The 19,806-nt window shown below is 39.7% G+C and overlaps 1 protein-coding gene across 1 annotated transcript in view; it reads left to right on the forward strand.

Moving 5' to 3' along the window:
* The window catches only part of LOC145395722 (uncharacterized), a 62,927-nt gene that overhangs the window by 36,091 nt on the left and 7,030 nt on the right, over positions 1-19,806 (forward strand). The window contains exon 4 of the mRNA XM_080269263.1: positions 12,690-12,769. Coding sequence (XP_080125389.1) covers positions 12,690-12,769 — 80 coding nt within the window. The remainder of the gene's footprint in view (positions 1-12,689; positions 12,770-19,806) is intronic.

The raw sequence follows: 19,806 nt of genomic DNA on the forward strand, positions 1-19,806 counted from the left end.
AAAAATGTTAAACTTGTCCCTCCTTTTAATGAATCTGATTTAACTAAGTATTTTCAGTTGTTTGAGAGGGTAGCTACAGGTTTAAGTTGGCCAAAAAAGTATTGGCCAGTACTCCTTCAAACTGTTCTCACCAGTAAAGCTCAAGTAACTTATGCATCTTTGCCTCAGGATCAATCTGATAATTATGATGTAGTTAAGAGCTTGATTCTTAAGGCCTATGAGCTTGTTCCTGAAGCTTATAGAGTAAAATTTAGGACAACTTACAAGCAAGATAAGCAATCCCATGTTGAGTATGCAAAAATTAAAGAAGATTTGTTAGAGCAGTGGTTAAATTCTAAGAATGTGGATTCTGATTTTAACAAATTTAAGCAGATGATTTTGCTGGAGGACTTCAAAAGGTGTATTAGTAAAGATGTAAGCCTATATCTTGATGAGAAAAGAATAGATAATTTGTCTGATGCTGCAGTTTTAGCTGATGAATATGTTCTCACTCACAAGAGATATTCTAGAGAAAAAAGGAAAGCTGAGAGTAAGTACGTTGCCTCTGCTCAGAGTACAGGTAACAGGAAAAAGAATAAAGATGATGTTTCTCAGGAAGTAAATACCAGCTTCACCTCTAGATTTCAGAAAAGTAAATGTACTTATTGTAGTAAGCTTGGTCATACTACGGAGAGATGTTTCAGGAGACAGCGTGATGTGAACAAAAAGGAGTCTTTAAATATTCAGTCAATTGGTCTAGTGTCCACCCTTGAGAGTTCCCAGAATTCTTTAACTGAGTTAACTGAACCTGCTTTGAGGGGTAACTTAAATTCTCATGATGGAGCTCCTCTTTTGAGCAGTAACGTGGGTGACACTCTCAAGAGTTCATGTGCTAATTTCCTGTCTGATGGTTTTGTCAGTCCTCTGGACAGTAATGACAGGAAATCAGTTCAAATATATCGTGATACAGGTGCTTGCCAATCCCTTATGCTGACCAGTGTTCTAGGCTCTAATGTTAATTTCTCTGATGAAACTGTAATCTTACAAGGTGTAGGGAATAATTACTTCTCTGTCCCTCTGTGCAGAGTGAATTTAGAGTCTGGTTTTGTTAATGGTTCCGTTATGGTTGGGTTGGTTGAGACACTCCCAATGTCAGGTGTAACTTTCTTACTTGGAAATGATATTGGTGGAAGTCAAGTGTGTCCAGCTCCTCAGTTGTCTAGTGAGCCAGTGGCTGCGTCCCAGTATTGTGATGTCCCTGATGTGTTCCCTGCATGTGCTGTCACTAGGGCTAAGTCTAAAGTTACTGGTGATTTAGAGGATAATGATGATGATGATGTTATCCTAGCTGACACTTTTCTTGCTAATTTGGACCACTCACCAGATGAGGCAGTACCCCGTAGTGTTGATAATTTGTCTCGTCAAGAGTTGGTTGAGTTGCAGGTTGCTGACCCTGAGTTGAAAGGTCTAGCTAACTCTGCTTACAGTGAAGAAGAGTCAGCCGGTGCTTCTACTTGTTATTATGTAAAGTCAGGAGTACTTATGAGGAAGTGGAGACCCCCAACAGCATCAGCCGATTGTGAATGGGAGGTTGTACATCAAGTTGTCATCCCTCGTGTTTGTAGGCAGGATATCATTCGAGTGGCTCATGATTCCAGTTTGGCAGGACACCTTGGAGTGAGGAAGACTGTGGCACGCATTTTGAAACACTTCTACTGGCCAGGTATCTTCAGGGATGTTTCCTGGTATTGTAAGTCTTGTCACACCTGTCAAGTTGTGGGGAAGTGTAATCAGACCGAAAAGGTTGCACCTCTAGTTCCCATTCCTCCTTTTGAGGCGCCTTTCACCCGTGTGTTGGTGGATATTGTGGGCCCTCTTCCTAAGACTTCTTCAGGATTTTCTTATATGTTGACCCTGATTGATATGGCTACTCGTTATCCTGAAGCCATTCCACTTAGAAATATCTCAGCAAAGAACGTGGTTAAGGAAATGCTAGGGTTCTTCACAAAGTTTGGTCTGCCCAAGGAGGTACAGTCCGACCGGGGAAGTAATTTCATGTCAAACGTTTTCAAGCAGTCTCTAAAAGAGTTGGGCATCACCCAGATCACGTCTTCAGCTTACCATCCCCAGACCCAAGGAGCGTTGGAGAGATATCATCAAACACTCAAATCGATGCTCAAGAAATACTGTTTGGAACATCAGAAAGACTGGGACAAAGGTCTTCCATTTGTTGTATTTGCCGCAAGAGAATCTCCAAATGAATCACTGGGCTTCTCACCTTTTGAACTACTGTTTGGCCATGAAGTAAGAGGACCCCTTAAGTTACTCAAGGAATGCTGGCTGTCGGAGGAAGATGAAGTCAACCTGCTGGAGTATGTGATGAAGTTCAAAGAACGGCTGTCCACTGCTTTACAGCTGGCGAGAGAGAATTTAGGAGCTGCTCAGGAGAAGATGAAGACTTGGTATGATAAGAAGTCCAGGTTACGCCACTTTCAGCCAGGAGATCAGGTTTTGATTTTGATGCTACCAGTTCATGGGCAACCTCTTCTAGCCAAGTTTAGTGGTCCTTATTTCGTGGAGAAGAAACTCAGTGATGTCAACTATGTCATCGCCACGCCAGATCGTAGAAAGAGCAAGCAACTATGTTACATCAACATGCTAAAGTTATATCACAGGCGGGACGAAAATAATCCAGTCTGCACTGTAGCTGTTCCACCCGAGTCTACAAGTGAAGTTCTCCCATGCAGCATGAGCCTGAGTGATAGTTTGGGGAAGAATCCTGATATCATGAATGATCTCCAGACTAAGCTTTCTCATCTACCTCCCAAGGAAAGGCAGAAGTTTTCGGCATTACTGCAGGAGTACCCACAAGTGTTCCGTGCTACTCCAGGAAGAACCACTGTGTTGATGCATGATGTCGATGTTGGAGACGCAAAGCCAATTAAACTGCCTCCTTACCGTGTGAACCCAGTGAAAATTCCTCTCATCGAGAAGGAGCTTGGCTACCTGTTGGACCACAAGATGATTGAGCCCTGTCAGAGCGAGTGGAGTTCTCCTGTCACTCTAGTCCCTAAGCCAGGTGGGTCACAGCGGCTTTGCATCGACTACAGACGTGTTAATCAGATAACTAAAACAGACACTTACCCTCTCCCTCGTGTGGAAGATTGCATAGACAAAATCGGAAAGGCTAGGTACATAAGTAAGTTTGATTTGTTAAAGGGATACTGGCAAGTACCTATGACTGAACGTGCTAGGGAGATCTCATGTTTTGTAACATTAGGAAAGATATTTGCATGTTCTGTAATGCCATGTACAGATTGTTTTAGAGTAATAAGAAATTTCCTTTGTAAATTTCTTTTTTCTTTGTGGGGAGGTGTTACATAGCCTATGATTTCATCATCCTTTGTGTAATTCTAACATACAGTATGCTGCATGTTTGATCACGAGCGTGTTCTGCCTCAGTTCCCCCCTTCTACCGTTATAGTAGAGTAAGTCGTTCTCTCTGTTATTCAGAGCGGGATTTTCAGCTTTTTGTCCCCATGGCTTCATTTGCGCGTCCTTCTTACAAGTTGTATCAAGCTCTCCTGGCCCCTATATAATGAGCTCAGTCTCTGCATCATTGCCACTTAGATCTGATCCTCATTTTGTTCACATCTCTGTCCTCCCCTGTACAGTTATTATTATTGTGAATTTCTCAGGAAGTCTCCAACCATCTAGCAGCTGTGTGATTTGAGTATACGTGTTCTTGCATTTTGTTCTTGTACTGTATAGCATAAGGTTAATTCTTGGGCCTGGTGAGGTTTTTTGATTAGTGTTGGGTTTTATGTCAGTCATTTTTGATAATAGTTTGTATCTGTAATAATTTATCTGGCATTCACTGAGTATTATCTGGTATCTCATTTTATCAGGGCTGACTTAGATAAATTTACTCTTGCTAATTTCGTGTTAATAGAGGCTATTGCAGTTAACCATATATTTAACCTGTTTATTTGCCATTACATTATCCTTATGAGTCCTGAATGTTTTGTTGTTAGTTTGAGCATTAAACTTTAACTTGTAATTTTACCTAACTCTTTTGTTTTGAACCTGGAACTTTACGGGACATTAGTGACTCTTAGTATTCTCACTTAAAGTGTACGTTATCTTTCTCTGTTCCGTAACATATGAAAATGCAGCTTCTTTTGCAGATAATGGATTATATTTGTCAGTTTAGCTTTATTACCTTCAATTATCTGCAAATATCTTTTCGTTTATTTTTTCATATTCAGATATATTTTTTCTTATCTATATTTTTCCAATTCAGTCACTGGACGTCTTTTTTCATTCTAATCTGACCAACTCCTGACTTTTATTCAACTCAGGATGGACTCTTTACATTGCAGGGGTTAGAAACAGCACCAGTGCAGACATTCAGGACGAGCAGCCTTTCCTAAGTTTAATAAAATAATTTGAAGGTTGGGAGAGTTTTTAAAAAAGAGAGTCACCTGAATTCAGTGAGTTAAAGGTCGACTTTATGGTAAAACATAAATATTTAAACTGTGTACTGAAGTCGTTCTGTTTGTAATTAGCTTAGCAACCAAACAGCTTTATCCTGCTGTGCTTCATTCTGAAATTTTTGCTCGTAATACCAGACCAGTTTGTGATATCCACATTTCTATCCAACTGTGTGTCATTCTGATATTTTTGCATGTAAGACCAGACAGCTATGTGATATTCACATTTCCATCGTGGTGTGCCTTATTCTGAAATTTATCTTGATGATGCTATGGTGCACAATGGCTCGTTTTGCTCATTTCACAGGCTTCTTTAGCCAAAGTACTTTGTGTATTACTTCCATCGTTTTGCCCTGTGTTTCTCAAACTTTTCATTTCATTGCCCACTTGTGAGGATCTTACATCTCTCCTTCAGTTTTGTCTCAAGCCCCTCAAATGATTATAAAAAAAAAAAAAGATAAAAAGTGTTTTGGTCCTCTCCATTTATTTTAATGCTTACAACACTCAATCAGAATGCATATTTGTTACATATCAGTGGGATGGATGACACTGCTTGCTTTCAGTAAGTCGATTGATTCGAGGTTGAGTCACTGACAATGCACATTTCATATCTGAGGCCACTTCCAACTGGTATTGGATTTTACATTTTATGTGCTGAAGGGAAGAAAAACCAGATTCACATACATATGTTGTGGAAAATGGGAAGAGGACTGTAAGTGCGATTTCACAAGCACACTGATTTGCTACTTCCAGTAGCCTTTCATTGGTCCCTTAACATCTTGCCATGGCCTTCTTCGTGCCATGGTTCCCAGTTTGATAACCAGTGGCTTAGCCCAACCACAGATTTAGCCATTCAGGTAGACATCATGCCACCCTACGCACACTCAATGTATTACATGCACAGGGAAGTTGAGGCACAAAAAGCTAAGTGATATATAGCTTGAAAATTGGAGCTGAATCAATAGAGAGTATGTAAACAGCTGCAGGGCAGAGATCATGCCAAATCAGCCCTTAAGCAATTGCTTCTTTAATTACTGACTCTAATGAGATCCAGGGCCGTATCTTTAATACACTGCATTCATACAACAAGTCCTTCAAGCTGAGTCCCTGGTCATTGTTGTATTTATGGCAATGTGCAGGCTGGCTTACTTGCAAACTTGGCTGTAGAACTCGAGGAGACTTTGGACTTTCCTTGTGATTTACGGTCCAGTCTCTCCCTCGGAAATAAAATGAAATATGTCTTCTTTGGCAATGTAGGTGGACCAGACTTAACCTTCCGCATCCCATTGACGTGAATGAACGTCCACACATTTTGTCACTGCCAATCCTGTTGACGTACATAAACGCGAATCAATTGCAAGGTTCCTAATTTGCACAATTTTCAATTTTCGCAAGTGATTTTTGGTACGTATACATGGGACACCTTCCTCTACAAGATGCCAGGCAGGGACAGTGCCTTACCCAGCATGACCTCAATACCCCCCCAGCACGCCATTGTCTTGGCAATTCACCTGTTACCAATGACCTGGCCAGTAAAGACATGTCGTGCCATGGTACGAAATTCAGGGCCACAGTGATTCCCCAATCGATGACAATGTGGAGGACAAACTTTACATAGCATTAGAGGAAGAAACAGTCAGAAATGATGATCAGGTAATGTCGCCAAAAAAGGTCAGGTATGTTGATGTGTTTCGTGAGTGAAACAATGCTTATATTGCCTATATTACTGTGTGAAAACCAATATACTCTTGTACTACATATAAATTCATACCAAATAAATTAATAAATAAATACCGTTTATGAGTGGTGTGGAATGGTTACCCTCCCATAGAACTCGTTTTCTTTGGAGTCAGCCTGATAGAAAACACAGTAAGGTGAGGAGGTACTTCTACCTGTATCAAGTATTTTAAACCTCAGGTGAGTGATTTCTCTATGATTTTTTGATGTTTCTTACTTAAAGCGGAGGTTCGAACAAAAAAAAAAAGGTCCATAAATGGTCGGGATTGGGGGGAATCAGTGGTAGGAAAATGGTCGGGATGGGGCGGGTTAATATTCCGACTTGCAAGCCATACCTTGGCAACTGGAATTCTGCCAATTGACCCAGTCGCTTGGAATAAAAGTGTTGGCAAGGCTGAGGATGAACTATACGCACCTCACCCATAAGTTGCCATATACTGCCAGACCATTTCTGCCACACTATGACATCTGCAGTGCGGTGTTATCTATCGGTTACATCATCCTGCGCCGTCAGTGATTTATTTGTGAATGTGTTTCAGTTATAAACTACTGAAGTGCAACAGGCGTTCCCTTCACCCTTTCCACCATCCTGGGTGATGGGGATTTTCTTATGATTAGTAAATTGGTAGCTTTCTTTAGGAAGACCGGATTGATCAGAGTGATGTGACTTTTTTATTGTGTGGTTAGGATTTTTATTCACTGTACATTGGTATATTTTGTATAAATTAAATAGCGTTGACAGTTGACGTATTTGGAATAGTTCCTGCTTCTAGTTCTGTTTTTTACATTAATGTCCCCTATATTAACCCATTAGTGCCCGGTCATAGATCCCGTTGGAATTTTATTATGAAATTTGGTACAAATAGTGCCTGTGGGGTCAGGATGACGAGTCAAAAGGAACATTTTCAAAATTTTAACCGGAAGTGGGTGAAACAGGTACGTCCTTTAAAGTACATGTGGGCACTGTCCCTACAGATACCTATAAATTATGAAACATTACAACAGGCACTGAAAAATTATAGAAAACAATAAAATTTACTTTTGAAATTAATTTTAACTAATCTTAACAACTTTCTGTGAACTTTTTTTACCTAGGAAGAAACTTAACCTAACCTAAAAATCGACACATTTACTGTTTTTCATCATTTTTTCTCATAATATTTCACCAATCTTCAGGCATTTTTCATTGCAAATGGCCGCAATTACATGAAAACATGTAAACGAAGGTTACTAGAAATGAAATGCAAGTGGTCTTAGTTATTTTATTTTCACATTTTTTAAACATCTCATGGAAACAAAAGATCCTTTACTGAAAAGAAGAAAAAAAAAATCAAAAGTGACTTGGGCAGCTGGAGTGACCTCAACCTTACTGGTGGCTTGGCTGGTGACTTTGTGGTGGATTTATTGACGGTAGGCCTCAAAACAGTCAGGGATGGAGTGCCACATTGCACCTACGGCACCTGGACAGGGTCCTCTTCTTGCAGCGGCTACATACGTTTTTCCTGTCTAGTGTCTTGATGACCAGGTGTTTGCCGATGTCCCTCCTGACGTCAGCCAGGGTGCTGGGGGATAGGACAGGGAGAATGTGGATCCGGCTGGTGTTGGTTTCGCCATGGACCATCACTGCCTGATGGTTCATCAGCTGGCTCCATAAGTGATTGGGGTCTTTTGGTCCACCATCCTCGCCATCACTGTCCTCGTCACTGACAGCTTTATCCTCATCAGGCAGGAAGATGACAATGTCGGTTGGTTGAGTGGGTGGTTTATCCTAAAAAATTGAAAGAATTTGTGCCAATGACAGTCCAACTGTCCTGAAAATAATGGAAGGAAATATTATTTTATTTTCAATATTTATAGCATCATCAGTCTATCTATCAGGTCTATCAGTATTATCTATCAGGTAATATTATACACTTTATGATTCTTCTTCTTCACATTTTATATGCTTACATGTTCATTTCTGTGGTATTTTCACTTATTTTATGATTTTTTCGTTCCATTTGCCTAAAAAAAAAAAAAATGCCCTATATTACATGAAATTATGCCAAAAAACTTAGAAACATTATAGAAAAGGCTATAGCATGAAATATATACGACAAATGGAAAAAAAAACATGAAAAAGTAAGTAAAAATAGCTAAATTATACACACACACAATATTTTCTATGTCTGCAGAGACAATACCCATGCATACTTTAGAGTACTTCCAAAAATCAACTTTCATATAGGGCAAGACAATGCAAATAATCTGTAACTATATTTTTTCACATACAAAGGTACATCTTTCAATTTTTTTTTTTAGAAGAAAAAAATTGTGGGTTAATTTAGTATATTTACCTTTTTTTATAGATGAGATTCTTGCGACCTGAGCCTCCTTCCATCTTCACAGAATGCCTTCAATTTAGTGGTCTGTAGCAGGGAGTTGTGGTCACTTCCAACACAATCAACTGTACTTATTGGAATGTACTGGTTGTCTTTTGTCTACTGAAAAATAATTATCTGCAAATCTTTCTGGAAAACAGAATGAGAGGTGTTTATGAGGAATACTTTCCACGTCCTTTAAAGTACTCGTGGACACTAATGGGTTAACCCATGTGCCTCGCCTAACAGTGCCCAGATGATAAATGAATGTGTTCATACAGAAAGGTCTGGGGTATTTTTGGTTGGTAATGTTCTGTTGGGCAAAGTGTCTCACTTTCTGGATATGTGTAAATATTTTTCATCCTTTTGCATAAGTTCCCTTAATTAGGGTCGACAGCTGACGTATAATGAATAGCTCCTGACTTATCTGGTTCTCCTTCATATATATATATATATATATATATATATATATATATATGTATATATATATATATATATATATATATATATATATATATATATATATATATATATATATATATATGGCTTTATAGAAATCGCCCATGATGAGAGGCAGTAGGCCAAAGATGACTAAAAGCTAAACACACAGCAGCAACTCACTCACTGGGCACAAGACGGTCAGGTATGGGGCCAGGTGTGGAGGCAGCGTAATATCAAATGCTTGTAGACTGGCTAGACAGACCTTCTACCCCCTGACAATTAGAATGGGTTGAATCTCCTCACTCATGTCGGCTACCCGGAGCAGATCGTAGAATGTACAGAGAGTCGTGGCTCCAAGCTGGTATGACCAGGTGTGGGGGTCAAGCGTCAGGAGGTGAAGGTAGGTGGTCACATCTAGCCGATCCTCAATTTTCATGGTAGGAGGGCGAGATAGGCTGCTCTTCTCTACCCGAGGAGGGGAGGACTCATGAACCCTCTTCATGACCTAGAAGCCGGTCAATGCATCCTCGGCCATGGAGACGGAGTCAGAAGAGTTCCGCCCTTCCTCGGTCACTGACGGCGGTTTGTGCACATCGGCAGCAGTCTTGATTGTGGCCACGTCCAGTGCTGGGTCAGTGATCCATTGGGAAGTCGTCCTATTGAGGGAAGCCTCAGGCCGTAGCCTCTTCTGTGTTGTGCAGTGGTCGGGAGGTTCCAGCTGCTGGGCCCAATGCTCTCGGTGGTGAAGGGCAGAACGTACATCATGAGGGAATCACTCGGGGATGACAATGTTAGGCAGCCCACACTCCTAAAAGATCTTAGGGAGGAGAACACACAAAGCCTCATTATTACCTGCACAAAAAGCCTCCGCCATAGCGATGCACATTTCCACCATGGTGCTTATCTCCAGAGGACTTCCATGACCCCTGGCCAGGCGTCCCCAGGCTGCAAGATGTCGCTGTGCATGGGCAGAACCCTGCATGGCAACGCCTCCCGACACATTAACGTCCCAAGCCTCAGGACCCTTAGGAGTCCTGAAAAGACTAAGCTCCACCACCCCCAAGGGAGCATTGGAGGTGTCATGGATTAGGTTTAATGACAGCCTGGTTGTGCATGAAAACACCAACACCAGTATCCTGGCGCTTGATGAGGCCGTCCCCCCTCCCACATTACAAACCACAGTCCCCCTGATCTTCGTCTGGGCTAGCAGTAAATGTGGCCTACTGTTTCCCCCCCCCCTCAGTGGGTCGCAGGCCTTAGCAGGTGATGCGGCCTTCATCGTAGCTCAGTCTACTCCCCCTCTCTCTCACTCTCTCTCGATCTCATATATTGATGTCCGCAATATTAGTTTATGTGCTTCGACTGACAGTCAGCTGGTGTTGGGTGCTGATGTGTTATGTAGCAAGACATTACCTATCTGCAGTTCGTGGTATTCTGTTGGTAGAGGTGGAGTACTCTCCCTGTTAGTACAAATGTTGTAAATAGGTTTAGCTACTTGTATTTTTAGGCTTATGTGTAGGGTAGCGATTTGTTTGGTAGGTTTATTAATAACAGGTTCTTCAGTTAGGTGTATTTTTCTCTCAAAATCATTTATTGAAGAAACTATAAATATACTCTACCTATCTATCTATCTGTCTATGTATAGATAGATCGACAGATAGATAGATAGATGGGTATATAAAATTGCTTTAATTACCTGGGCCTCTGGTCTGAAGGTCGATGAGCAAAAAAATAAAAGGGGGGGAGGGGGAAGATCACGCCAGCTAGCTTTCACTCAGTTTATTAGAGACATGGGGTAGTAGAGGTTCCAATAGCTAAGTGATACATAGCTTGAAAGGAGAAGCTGAATTCATAAGGAGTATGAACAGGTGCGGACGATACACAACCTGTAACGAACTTCACACCACCTTCCAAATATTGTCTCCCATTCCTCTGCAACCATCATGTTTCACACTAACCGTAGTTGCTTGCGATTATCATCCTAGAAATACCATAATGTGTCTTCTTGATCCTTCTTCTGGCTAGTCTGGTGGAGTTTTGCAACAAAGAAAAATAAGGGATTAAGAGAGATATCATAAATATTGGACAACATATCTTCTCACAGTTCGGACAACTCTAGTATTATCTTCCAGCTAAGGCCAGACCATTTTATTCCGCCAAAGGTGAGTCATATGCGCGTTAGAGTAGTGCTGATGCCATTAACTCTCAAGGACGGGATAGCTCTGGTGTTTTATTTAACACCAGATCCTTTTAATCAGCCGTTAAAAAGTCAGACAACACTGAGAATATTATCACTATCACAACTATGGTCGTACCATTCTAAAGTGGCGGTTTGGGTGGGGCACGAACCTCTGTACAGTGTTGCCACGTTTTCCATACTCGCGAAGCCTCTCTCTCTCTCTCTCTCTCTCTCTCTCTCCTGGGGGGATGTGCATCACCCTAGGGAATTTTGTTTCTTTTATGTCTTATAAACTTGTGCTTTCATTTCTTTATTTTATTTTTTAATATATTATTATTTTACATATGGCGCCAGATGACCTCGGTGTTACGGCGCCTTTTCATTCAATCATTCTCGCCCTCCTTCCTTCCCTCCCTTCATCTTTCCCTCAGCTTGACAATGCACTCAACACTGCCCCTTGCCTGCCTTCTCTCTCTCTCTCTCTCTCTCTCTCTCCTTGGGGAGATGTGCGTCACCCTTGGGAATTTTGTTTCTTTTATGAGTGACTTATAAACTTGTGCTTTCATTTCTTTATTTTGTTTTTATTATATCTAATTATGTTTAAAAATATTATTGTTTTACATATGGGACCAGATGACCTCGTTGTTGTGGCGCCATGATTTGTTTTCATTCAGTCACTCTCTCCCTCCTTCCTTCCCTCCCTTCCTCCATCTCTCACAAAGCTGCACTCAACACTGTCCCTGGTCTACCTCCCCCCCCCTCTCTCTCTCTCTCTCTCTCTCTCGTCTGTGGTATTTTAAGATACATTTTGGTTATTTTCTTTTACGTTATAATGTACATATTGTAAATTTGACTTTATTTCCACACCACCCAGGAGGTTAAAGTCTTGGCGCGTTTTTTTTAAGAGGTGTCCCCAAACAGGCCTATTCCTCTATCCCTCACAGATGACCAGGTCGGACTGGGTGTGTGTGAGTGTTGCCGCTCACGAGGGTTTAATGTATATATTTTTTTTACTAAGAAACTGGCATATTTTTGCTTGTAATCCTGCATATTATCTTATAATCATAATTGTGACATTATTACCAACCCCAGAAATACGGTAACAGCCAATAAAAGTAACTACTTTTTTTTTAAAGCAACACTGTAAAATAATTATGCCACGTTTCTGTACTGCCGTATAAATATTTTACGCATAATCGGTTTACTGTTCTTTCATATATTATAATACACACGTTACCATTATATTCTTATGTGTTTATCTTACTGTGATGCCTATTACATAATTATATCTGAGCCGTTCACTTAGCGGGTATGGAACACGTGGCACCACTGTACAGAGGTTCGTGCCCCACCCAAACCGCCACTTAAGATTGGTACCACCATAGCACTCTCATTGTTGGGACAACTCTAGCATTATCTTGCACGTAGCATCAGACGCTTTTATTGAGACTCAGAAGAACCTGAGTGTTAAACAAAGTCAGACTCTCTTCTACTTTGCAGACTGTATGCTTAACGCCTCCCAGACCTGCGAGGAAAACTGCGTCTCATTCATTACAGAATGTGGCCAAACAATGCCTAAGGTAAGTGCCGTGCAGAGTCACAGTTAAAACACGATAAATGTTATTTTGCCTGGGGTAAGTGTCACGTATAGCCAGAGTTAAAAGACTGTCACATAATTGTTTATGCCGCGGTAAATGCCATGCAAAGCCAGAGATATAAGACTGTGAAGTTTAATTTTCCTTCTTTGCACCCACGTCCGTCGGTTATTTCAGTGTGCTCTATGACATTACATCCCCAAACTGGGGAGGTCTTCCCTAAAAATTTACTTCTTAAACGTGCCTTACATGGGGTTTCAATGTTGTCCCGTAAGTAATTTCTCCAATCGTGACGAGCAATCTTCAGCCCGGGATAGCTCCCATTCCCAGTGGTGCCAAGGCAGCTAAGGAATCCTAAACCACACCTTCTCCCTAAGGTATGCTGCTTTTCAAGATTTCAGTGGCTTTTTAGGTTAGGTTACGTTTGGAATGAATAATGATTCTCAGTGTGTCTGGGGGGACTTTGCCCTTCCAATAAAACAAGGTTAGGTTTAGCTTGTTCATGGTAGGTTTAGTTAGAATCGGGTGGAATTTTAATATACCATGATCAACTTGGTGTTTATTCCGTATCTAACTTCGGACCCATGTGGGGGTAAGTGTCATTTGCAACAAGATTAAGTCTCATAATTAATTAAATTAAGTTGAAAATCTTTATTTTAAAAATAAAAAGTGAAAAAAGGAAGAAAAATTCAACTAAGAGCAGCTTACCTTAGGGAGAAGGTGTAGTTTAGGCATCTTCAGCTGCCTTGACACCGTCGCGATTGGAAATATCACAGGCTTAAGGTCGAGTGTCTTGATCGGAGAAATTACTTACGGGACGGTATAGAAACCCCCATAAAGACTCAGTTGGGACATAAATGCCATAGGAAAAACCTACTAATTCGGGGATATAATGCCATAGAGCACACTGAAATAATTGACGGATTGGGGTGCGACAAAGGAAAAATTTCCAGTTGTACAATGTTATTATGCCAGAAGTGTCACGCAGAACCAGAGTTATAAAACTATGAAATGTTATTACATTTTCAGCATCTTTAAAGCTATGAAAGTCAATGTAAGAGTATAGATTCAATAAGAAGGTTTGTAGGAGTAGTAAAGGGTACCGTTAATATGCACTTAGGAAACTGTTGCTTCAGAAATAACATTGTCATCTTCATACAAACACACACACACACACACACACACACACACACACACACACACACACACACACATCTTATCCATCTCGAGGGTAAAATAGCAAAAAATGATTGAAATATTTAGTTTTTTTTTTCCTAATTATGATACAGATTGCATTTAAAAATCCTTGTTATAAATTAATAAACAGTATTTAGCAGAGTGCAGTTTAACTGATTAAAGTTCTTTCAGGAGATATAAACACTGGAAGATGTGTGACTGTATACTATCACGAATCTATTTCACAGCAGTTACTAATTCCAGAGTCGTCTAATTATAACTCTAACACAGTTTACGAGTACTTTCATCTTAAAAAATGAAAGGCCGAGAACACAGGGACGCTGTTGACACAAGGTGTTACCCAATGTGGCTCCGCCATGCCTTTGGTACGGATTCACCACACCATCTCCATTACAGGTTTCATTGTGGGTTTAAGTGAAGCTCAAGATAAACTAAGTTGACTCCATATGACCATGACCTTTGACCCCATGATCCTGCTGACTTAATCAGATCATCGCCCCTTCATACTGTATCAGTGACAAAAGTTCAGTAGAAATCTGTCAAAGGATTCAGGATATATCTTGCCCACACCCATATGACCTTGACCTTGATTCAGTAATCTTATTTACCTGTTCAGTTAATCGTCCCTTCATAATGCATCACTGATAAACGTTTGGTTGGAATCCTTCAAGGGGTTCAGGAGATACTTCACCCAAACCCATATAACCTTGGCCTTTGATCCCTTGGCCTTGCAGACCTAATCATTTCATCATCCCTTCATAATGTATCAATGAGAAAGGTTTGGTCGAAATCCGTTGAATGGTTACATCGCGCCCACAATGATAAACGAAGTCAAACCCATATGACCTTGACCTTTGACCCCTTGACCTAATTGATCTAATCAGTTCATTATCTCCTAGCACTGCATCAATGATAAATGCTTGGTGGGAATCCATCTAAGAGTTCCGGAGATACCACGTCCAGAGAAGAGTTATGGACAACTTACACACACATGCACCCACGCATGCACACACAAACAGACCAGTCACGTAATGCCTCCTTCATCATAGTTGGGCAGAGGCATAATGAATTACAGTGTACTGTAAGAGTATACGTGGTAAATTTATGATCCTCTGGCACAGTCAAAAGAACTCAACAAAATTTCTATGATTAATTTGGTTGTTTGTTCCATAATAAAATACAGAAACAAGAAGGGGTGCGAAGGCACAGCAAACCCATACCTGACAATCATTTTACTGTTGATGTATAAACACTACAGGGTATCTAGTCCAAGATCTCATATATCAAATCTGGAGTTAATCGAGTGAAAATTGACGATTTTATGTCTATTTCAAATTTTAGGCCCAACCCGCCTGACATTGACCCCGTACTGCTAACTGGGGGGTGACCCCCCTAGAGTAATGAGGCATGTTATAGGTTGCAAATTTGAAAGATGCACCTTTGGGTTTTCGTTTCACATCGATATGACGAATATGAATGGAGTCATGACGTAAAAACGATTTTTACCCACGACCATTTTTTTTCTATATTTTCTGGCCCTACGACCTAGGCTTTGGCCCAATTAGGCCCAAAATTTAATCAAGTGATCAGAAGGTCATTGCCTATCACCCTGTAATTTTAGTCAAAATCACACTAGTAGTTTTTACGTAAAGTTGTTAGCAGACAGACAGACAGAGAGACACAAACAGACAAACTGAGTGCAAACAACACCTGTCCCCGAGCCCCTCCTGGGTGGGACCTCTTATATATATATATATATATATATATATATATATATATATATATATATATATATATGTCACGGGGGGTTGTTAATTTATGAATTAAAAATGCTGGATGTTACTTGAAAATAGAGACAAGGAATTAACTTGTGAAAATCTAGCAGTAAGTTTTAGTTCATGCCGGCTTACTTCACCGATTCTCTAAGGATGAGAAGTTGTGAACTTTCTCAACAGTTCACAGCAGAGACTAATTACTCATGTGTGCAGTTTGTAGTACTGTTAACCTCTCGAGATAGTGACTATACCCCTGACAATTAATAACTAATGCTAATAATAATAAACAGGTTCTTGCCGGTGCTTAACTCCGGGCTGGCACAACAGATTTAAGTTTGATACAAAAGAACTGGCCTAAGTACCAGTTAAGGATAATGTAAAGAGTTTGTGCAAACTAGGAGCGGCAACTAAAATAAGCTTAATGTGGAGAAATAAAACACGAGTCTAATTACATTAAGCTTGAAGAAAAGAACCGTAAATTTATTGATTACAATGATATAAATTTACATTATATGAATCTCAAAATGTATTCAGAAGGAGAGTTTCACGGCCACTAGTGGACTCATGGATTCAAATAACAAGAGAATGCACTCACTGGCTCATTCAAAAGCTAATAAAACTTAAGCCTAGAAAAAACGAACAGAAATACTGGTCAGTGGAAGGGAGCCGAAACGAAAGTCTGGGTGCCTGTCATGAACACCAACACTGAAATTCGCTCCAAGCCTGCTTCGCCAATCACCGTCTAGGTGGAGATTCAGGAATTCACTGTACAATGGAGATGCTGCTCTACTCTGGGCACAAAACGATCCTATTCTCGCGATGATCCCGAGCTGACTGACTTCAAACTAGGAAAGGGAGAGAGAGATGGCCGTGTTCGCCGGAAATTGGCATGGCCTAACTTCAACGGTCAGCGGAAGGAAGGTGAATGATATAGGTTCACAATAAATCAGTGAAAGCACTAATGTCGTGGATAAGAAAGGTCACTTGTGAAACAGTGACAAATGTTCTGAACACCATTCCATTCGAAGTGAATACAAGGACGGTTGAACTGAGTGATGCCCAGTGGGAATTCCATCTAGAGTTCGTGGTTTTCTCATCAAGCGCAATGTCTCGAAATTATATAAAGACGCTCGGGCGAATTCGTGACATTACGTCCCATCCATATCAAATTTTTCTTCAGAAAATTTTTCGATATACATACATATAAATCCTAACTCAATCACACAAGATTCACACTGTGGTGTGTATACTATCCTGCTACAGGAGAAAATCACAGTCGCCCATGAGTGTAAAAACCTCATATTTACGTTAACAGAAGCAAGCTCTAGGAAAAAACTCCGTGACGATGGTGAAAAATCCTGTACTCAGGTCAAACTGAGCGAAAAGTTCGCTATATTTACATTAACAACTAATTATTATGTAGCGTGATGTATGTAATACACGGTGTAATTGTAACAGTCATAGTGTAACTGTACCTACGTGTAAAATCATATGAGAGAGGTGGTGTGGGCTGGGAGCAGGGCGGTAAAATGACGGGGGACAGGGCAACATGGAGGCGATTTGTTTGTGGGCACCACGTAAGGGATCAAGGCGTCTGGCAATAGACAGATAGATAGATATATGTATACTTTTTTGTTTCATACATATTTGCAAGCAAATTTTCATGATGTCTGAATTTTTACTGGAAGCTTTCCATCAAACTGAAATGTTGCTCTTTATTTCACTATCATGGTCTTTCGTTAGTTTTAGTATTTTCTTCAAGAAATTGTACTCCTCAACTTCTTCATGAATTTCTTCCCTTATTTTGATGATACTCTTCATTATATTTAGCTTAGATGATGTATTTGGATTAAACAGTTTTAATGTGGTTCATTTTTAACCCTACTTTGGGACAGTCTCTGTTCAGGTCATTTAACTTTTTTGTTAATGCCTCTACTGTTTCTGAAATTAGTACAGTGTCATCTGCAAATCTTAAATTGTTTAGCTTTTCTCCGTCTATGTATAGTTCATTGTTCTCCCAGTCCAGCTTTCTGAAAATACTTTCTTAGCATGCTGCAAATAATTTTGGAAAAACTGCATCTCCCTGATGCATGCCCTTCTCAAACTTAATTCTTTCCAAGTCTTTGTATAATTTAACGTAGCAGTTCCCTCTTGCTATATGTTTTCGCTTTACAATTTTCTCATTAACTTCAAGTTCCCACAATGCACTTTTAATTGCTGTGTGCTCCACTGAGTCGAAAGCCTTGTAGTAATCAACTAGAGAGGCACTCAGTCTAGCGCATCTCTCCAACACGGGCAAAATCTGTAATACGATCCGAATCGGTTCCAAAAGTTTAGAGACTGTTTCCTGGGATGCAGGCTATCTACCCACCAAATTTAGTAAAAATTTCTAGGTTTTTGAGTAATCATTAAAAAACAAGCAAACAAACAAACAAACAAGGGAACAAGCATACTCTCCTTGTTGGAGAGAACAAAATCTAAGCACATTGGTTTACTATATTCTGTAATTGTCTCAATTAGCTGATTCATTGTAGGCAAATGATCAGTAATCTAATACCTGATTCAGAATCCTGCCTATTCATGGGGTTGATTTTCATCCAAAATCGTTGTTATTCTGTTCGTAAGGACTTTGGTGAAGAGTTTGTAAATAACTGATGATCAGCAAATGGATCGATAGTACGAAGATCTTTTGAGTCACCTTTTTTGTAAAACAAAATAACTATTTCATTACACCATGGTTTTGGAGTTTTCTTCTGTTTTATATCCCCAGTAAACATGTGGGGAAACCTGTTTTATACTTCTACTCGTGCATCAGATATTAAATCTGCTATTATTCTATCTTCTGGAGCTTTCCCACTTTTCATACATTTAAGAGAAATGTTGACTTTGTCTGGTGTTACCTCAGGTATTTCACTTTAGTCCACTGAAAAGTCAGCTATTAGGACTATTGTTTTTTATGCATACAGGTCTTTGTAAAATTATTTAGCTCTCATCACCATCCTATCTCTGCATTTAAAGACTTGATCATTTTTGTCTTTCAATTATATAATTTGTTGCTTTCCTATTGCCATTTTACTTCTGACCTATTTCAGACTTTTCCTTTTTTGATGATTTCCTTGATTTCATCCATGTTTCCCTTTCATTTTTCTTCTCTCTGTCTCATGTTGATAAGCTTATTAATTCCACTATTTCTATTTCATCTTTCTCTGTTTTTTGCCTTCATCTCCTTTCTTCATATCATGAGCTCGAGTGTATTTTTTAAATTGTTGTTGGCTTTGAAGTATTAACTTTTCCTACTACCTCCATTGATTCTCTTAGCACTTTTGTTAGTCTGTCATTCAACTTATCAATGTCACATTCAGCTTAACTTTGAGCCTGAAATATGTTGATTATTTTTATCTGTAAGGCTTCATTGTTTTCATGAACATTGACTGGGCATATATATATATTTTTATTTTTGATCATCTTTCGCTTCTGAATTTGAGTCTGGCTATGCAACCCACCATTCTATAATCACTTACTATATTTCCTTTGTTGATAACTGTGACATTTATGATCGTCATATTCTTATCTGCTTTAAAAGTCGATTTCATTATTTGTTTCTCCATTTGGACTCCTCCAGGTCAATTTTCTCTCAGTTCTTTCAGAAAAGAGTGTGTTCATTATTCTCATGTTATATATTTCAGGAAAATTTACCACCATTTCTCCTCTTTCATACCTTTCACCCACTCCGAATTTACCCATACATGCTTTTCCATTATTTGATATCCCAACTTTTGCATTGAAGTCTCCTGTGAGTATTGTATAGCATATGTGGTCTTTTCATCTTCCTTAATCTGGGAGATGTCATCATGAAATATTTCTGTTTCTCTATCTGAGCTTTGAGAAGTCAGTGCATGTACTTGTATTAGTTTCAGGGTGTATTTTTTGCATTGTCTAATTACAGTCCATCCTACTCTGTTAGATACTCTGATGGATTTAACAGTGTTTTCTGCAAGATTTCTGTTAATTAGAAATCCTACAGAACTAACTCTTTATAGGTATATATCA

Source organism: Coenobita brevimanus, chromosome 33 (genome assembly GCF_032717465.1).
Source record: "Coenobita brevimanus isolate Jiangsu-jjx chromosome 33, ASM3271746v2, whole genome shotgun sequence".
Lineage (NCBI taxonomy): Eukaryota > Metazoa > Arthropoda > Malacostraca > Decapoda > Coenobitidae > Coenobita > Coenobita brevimanus.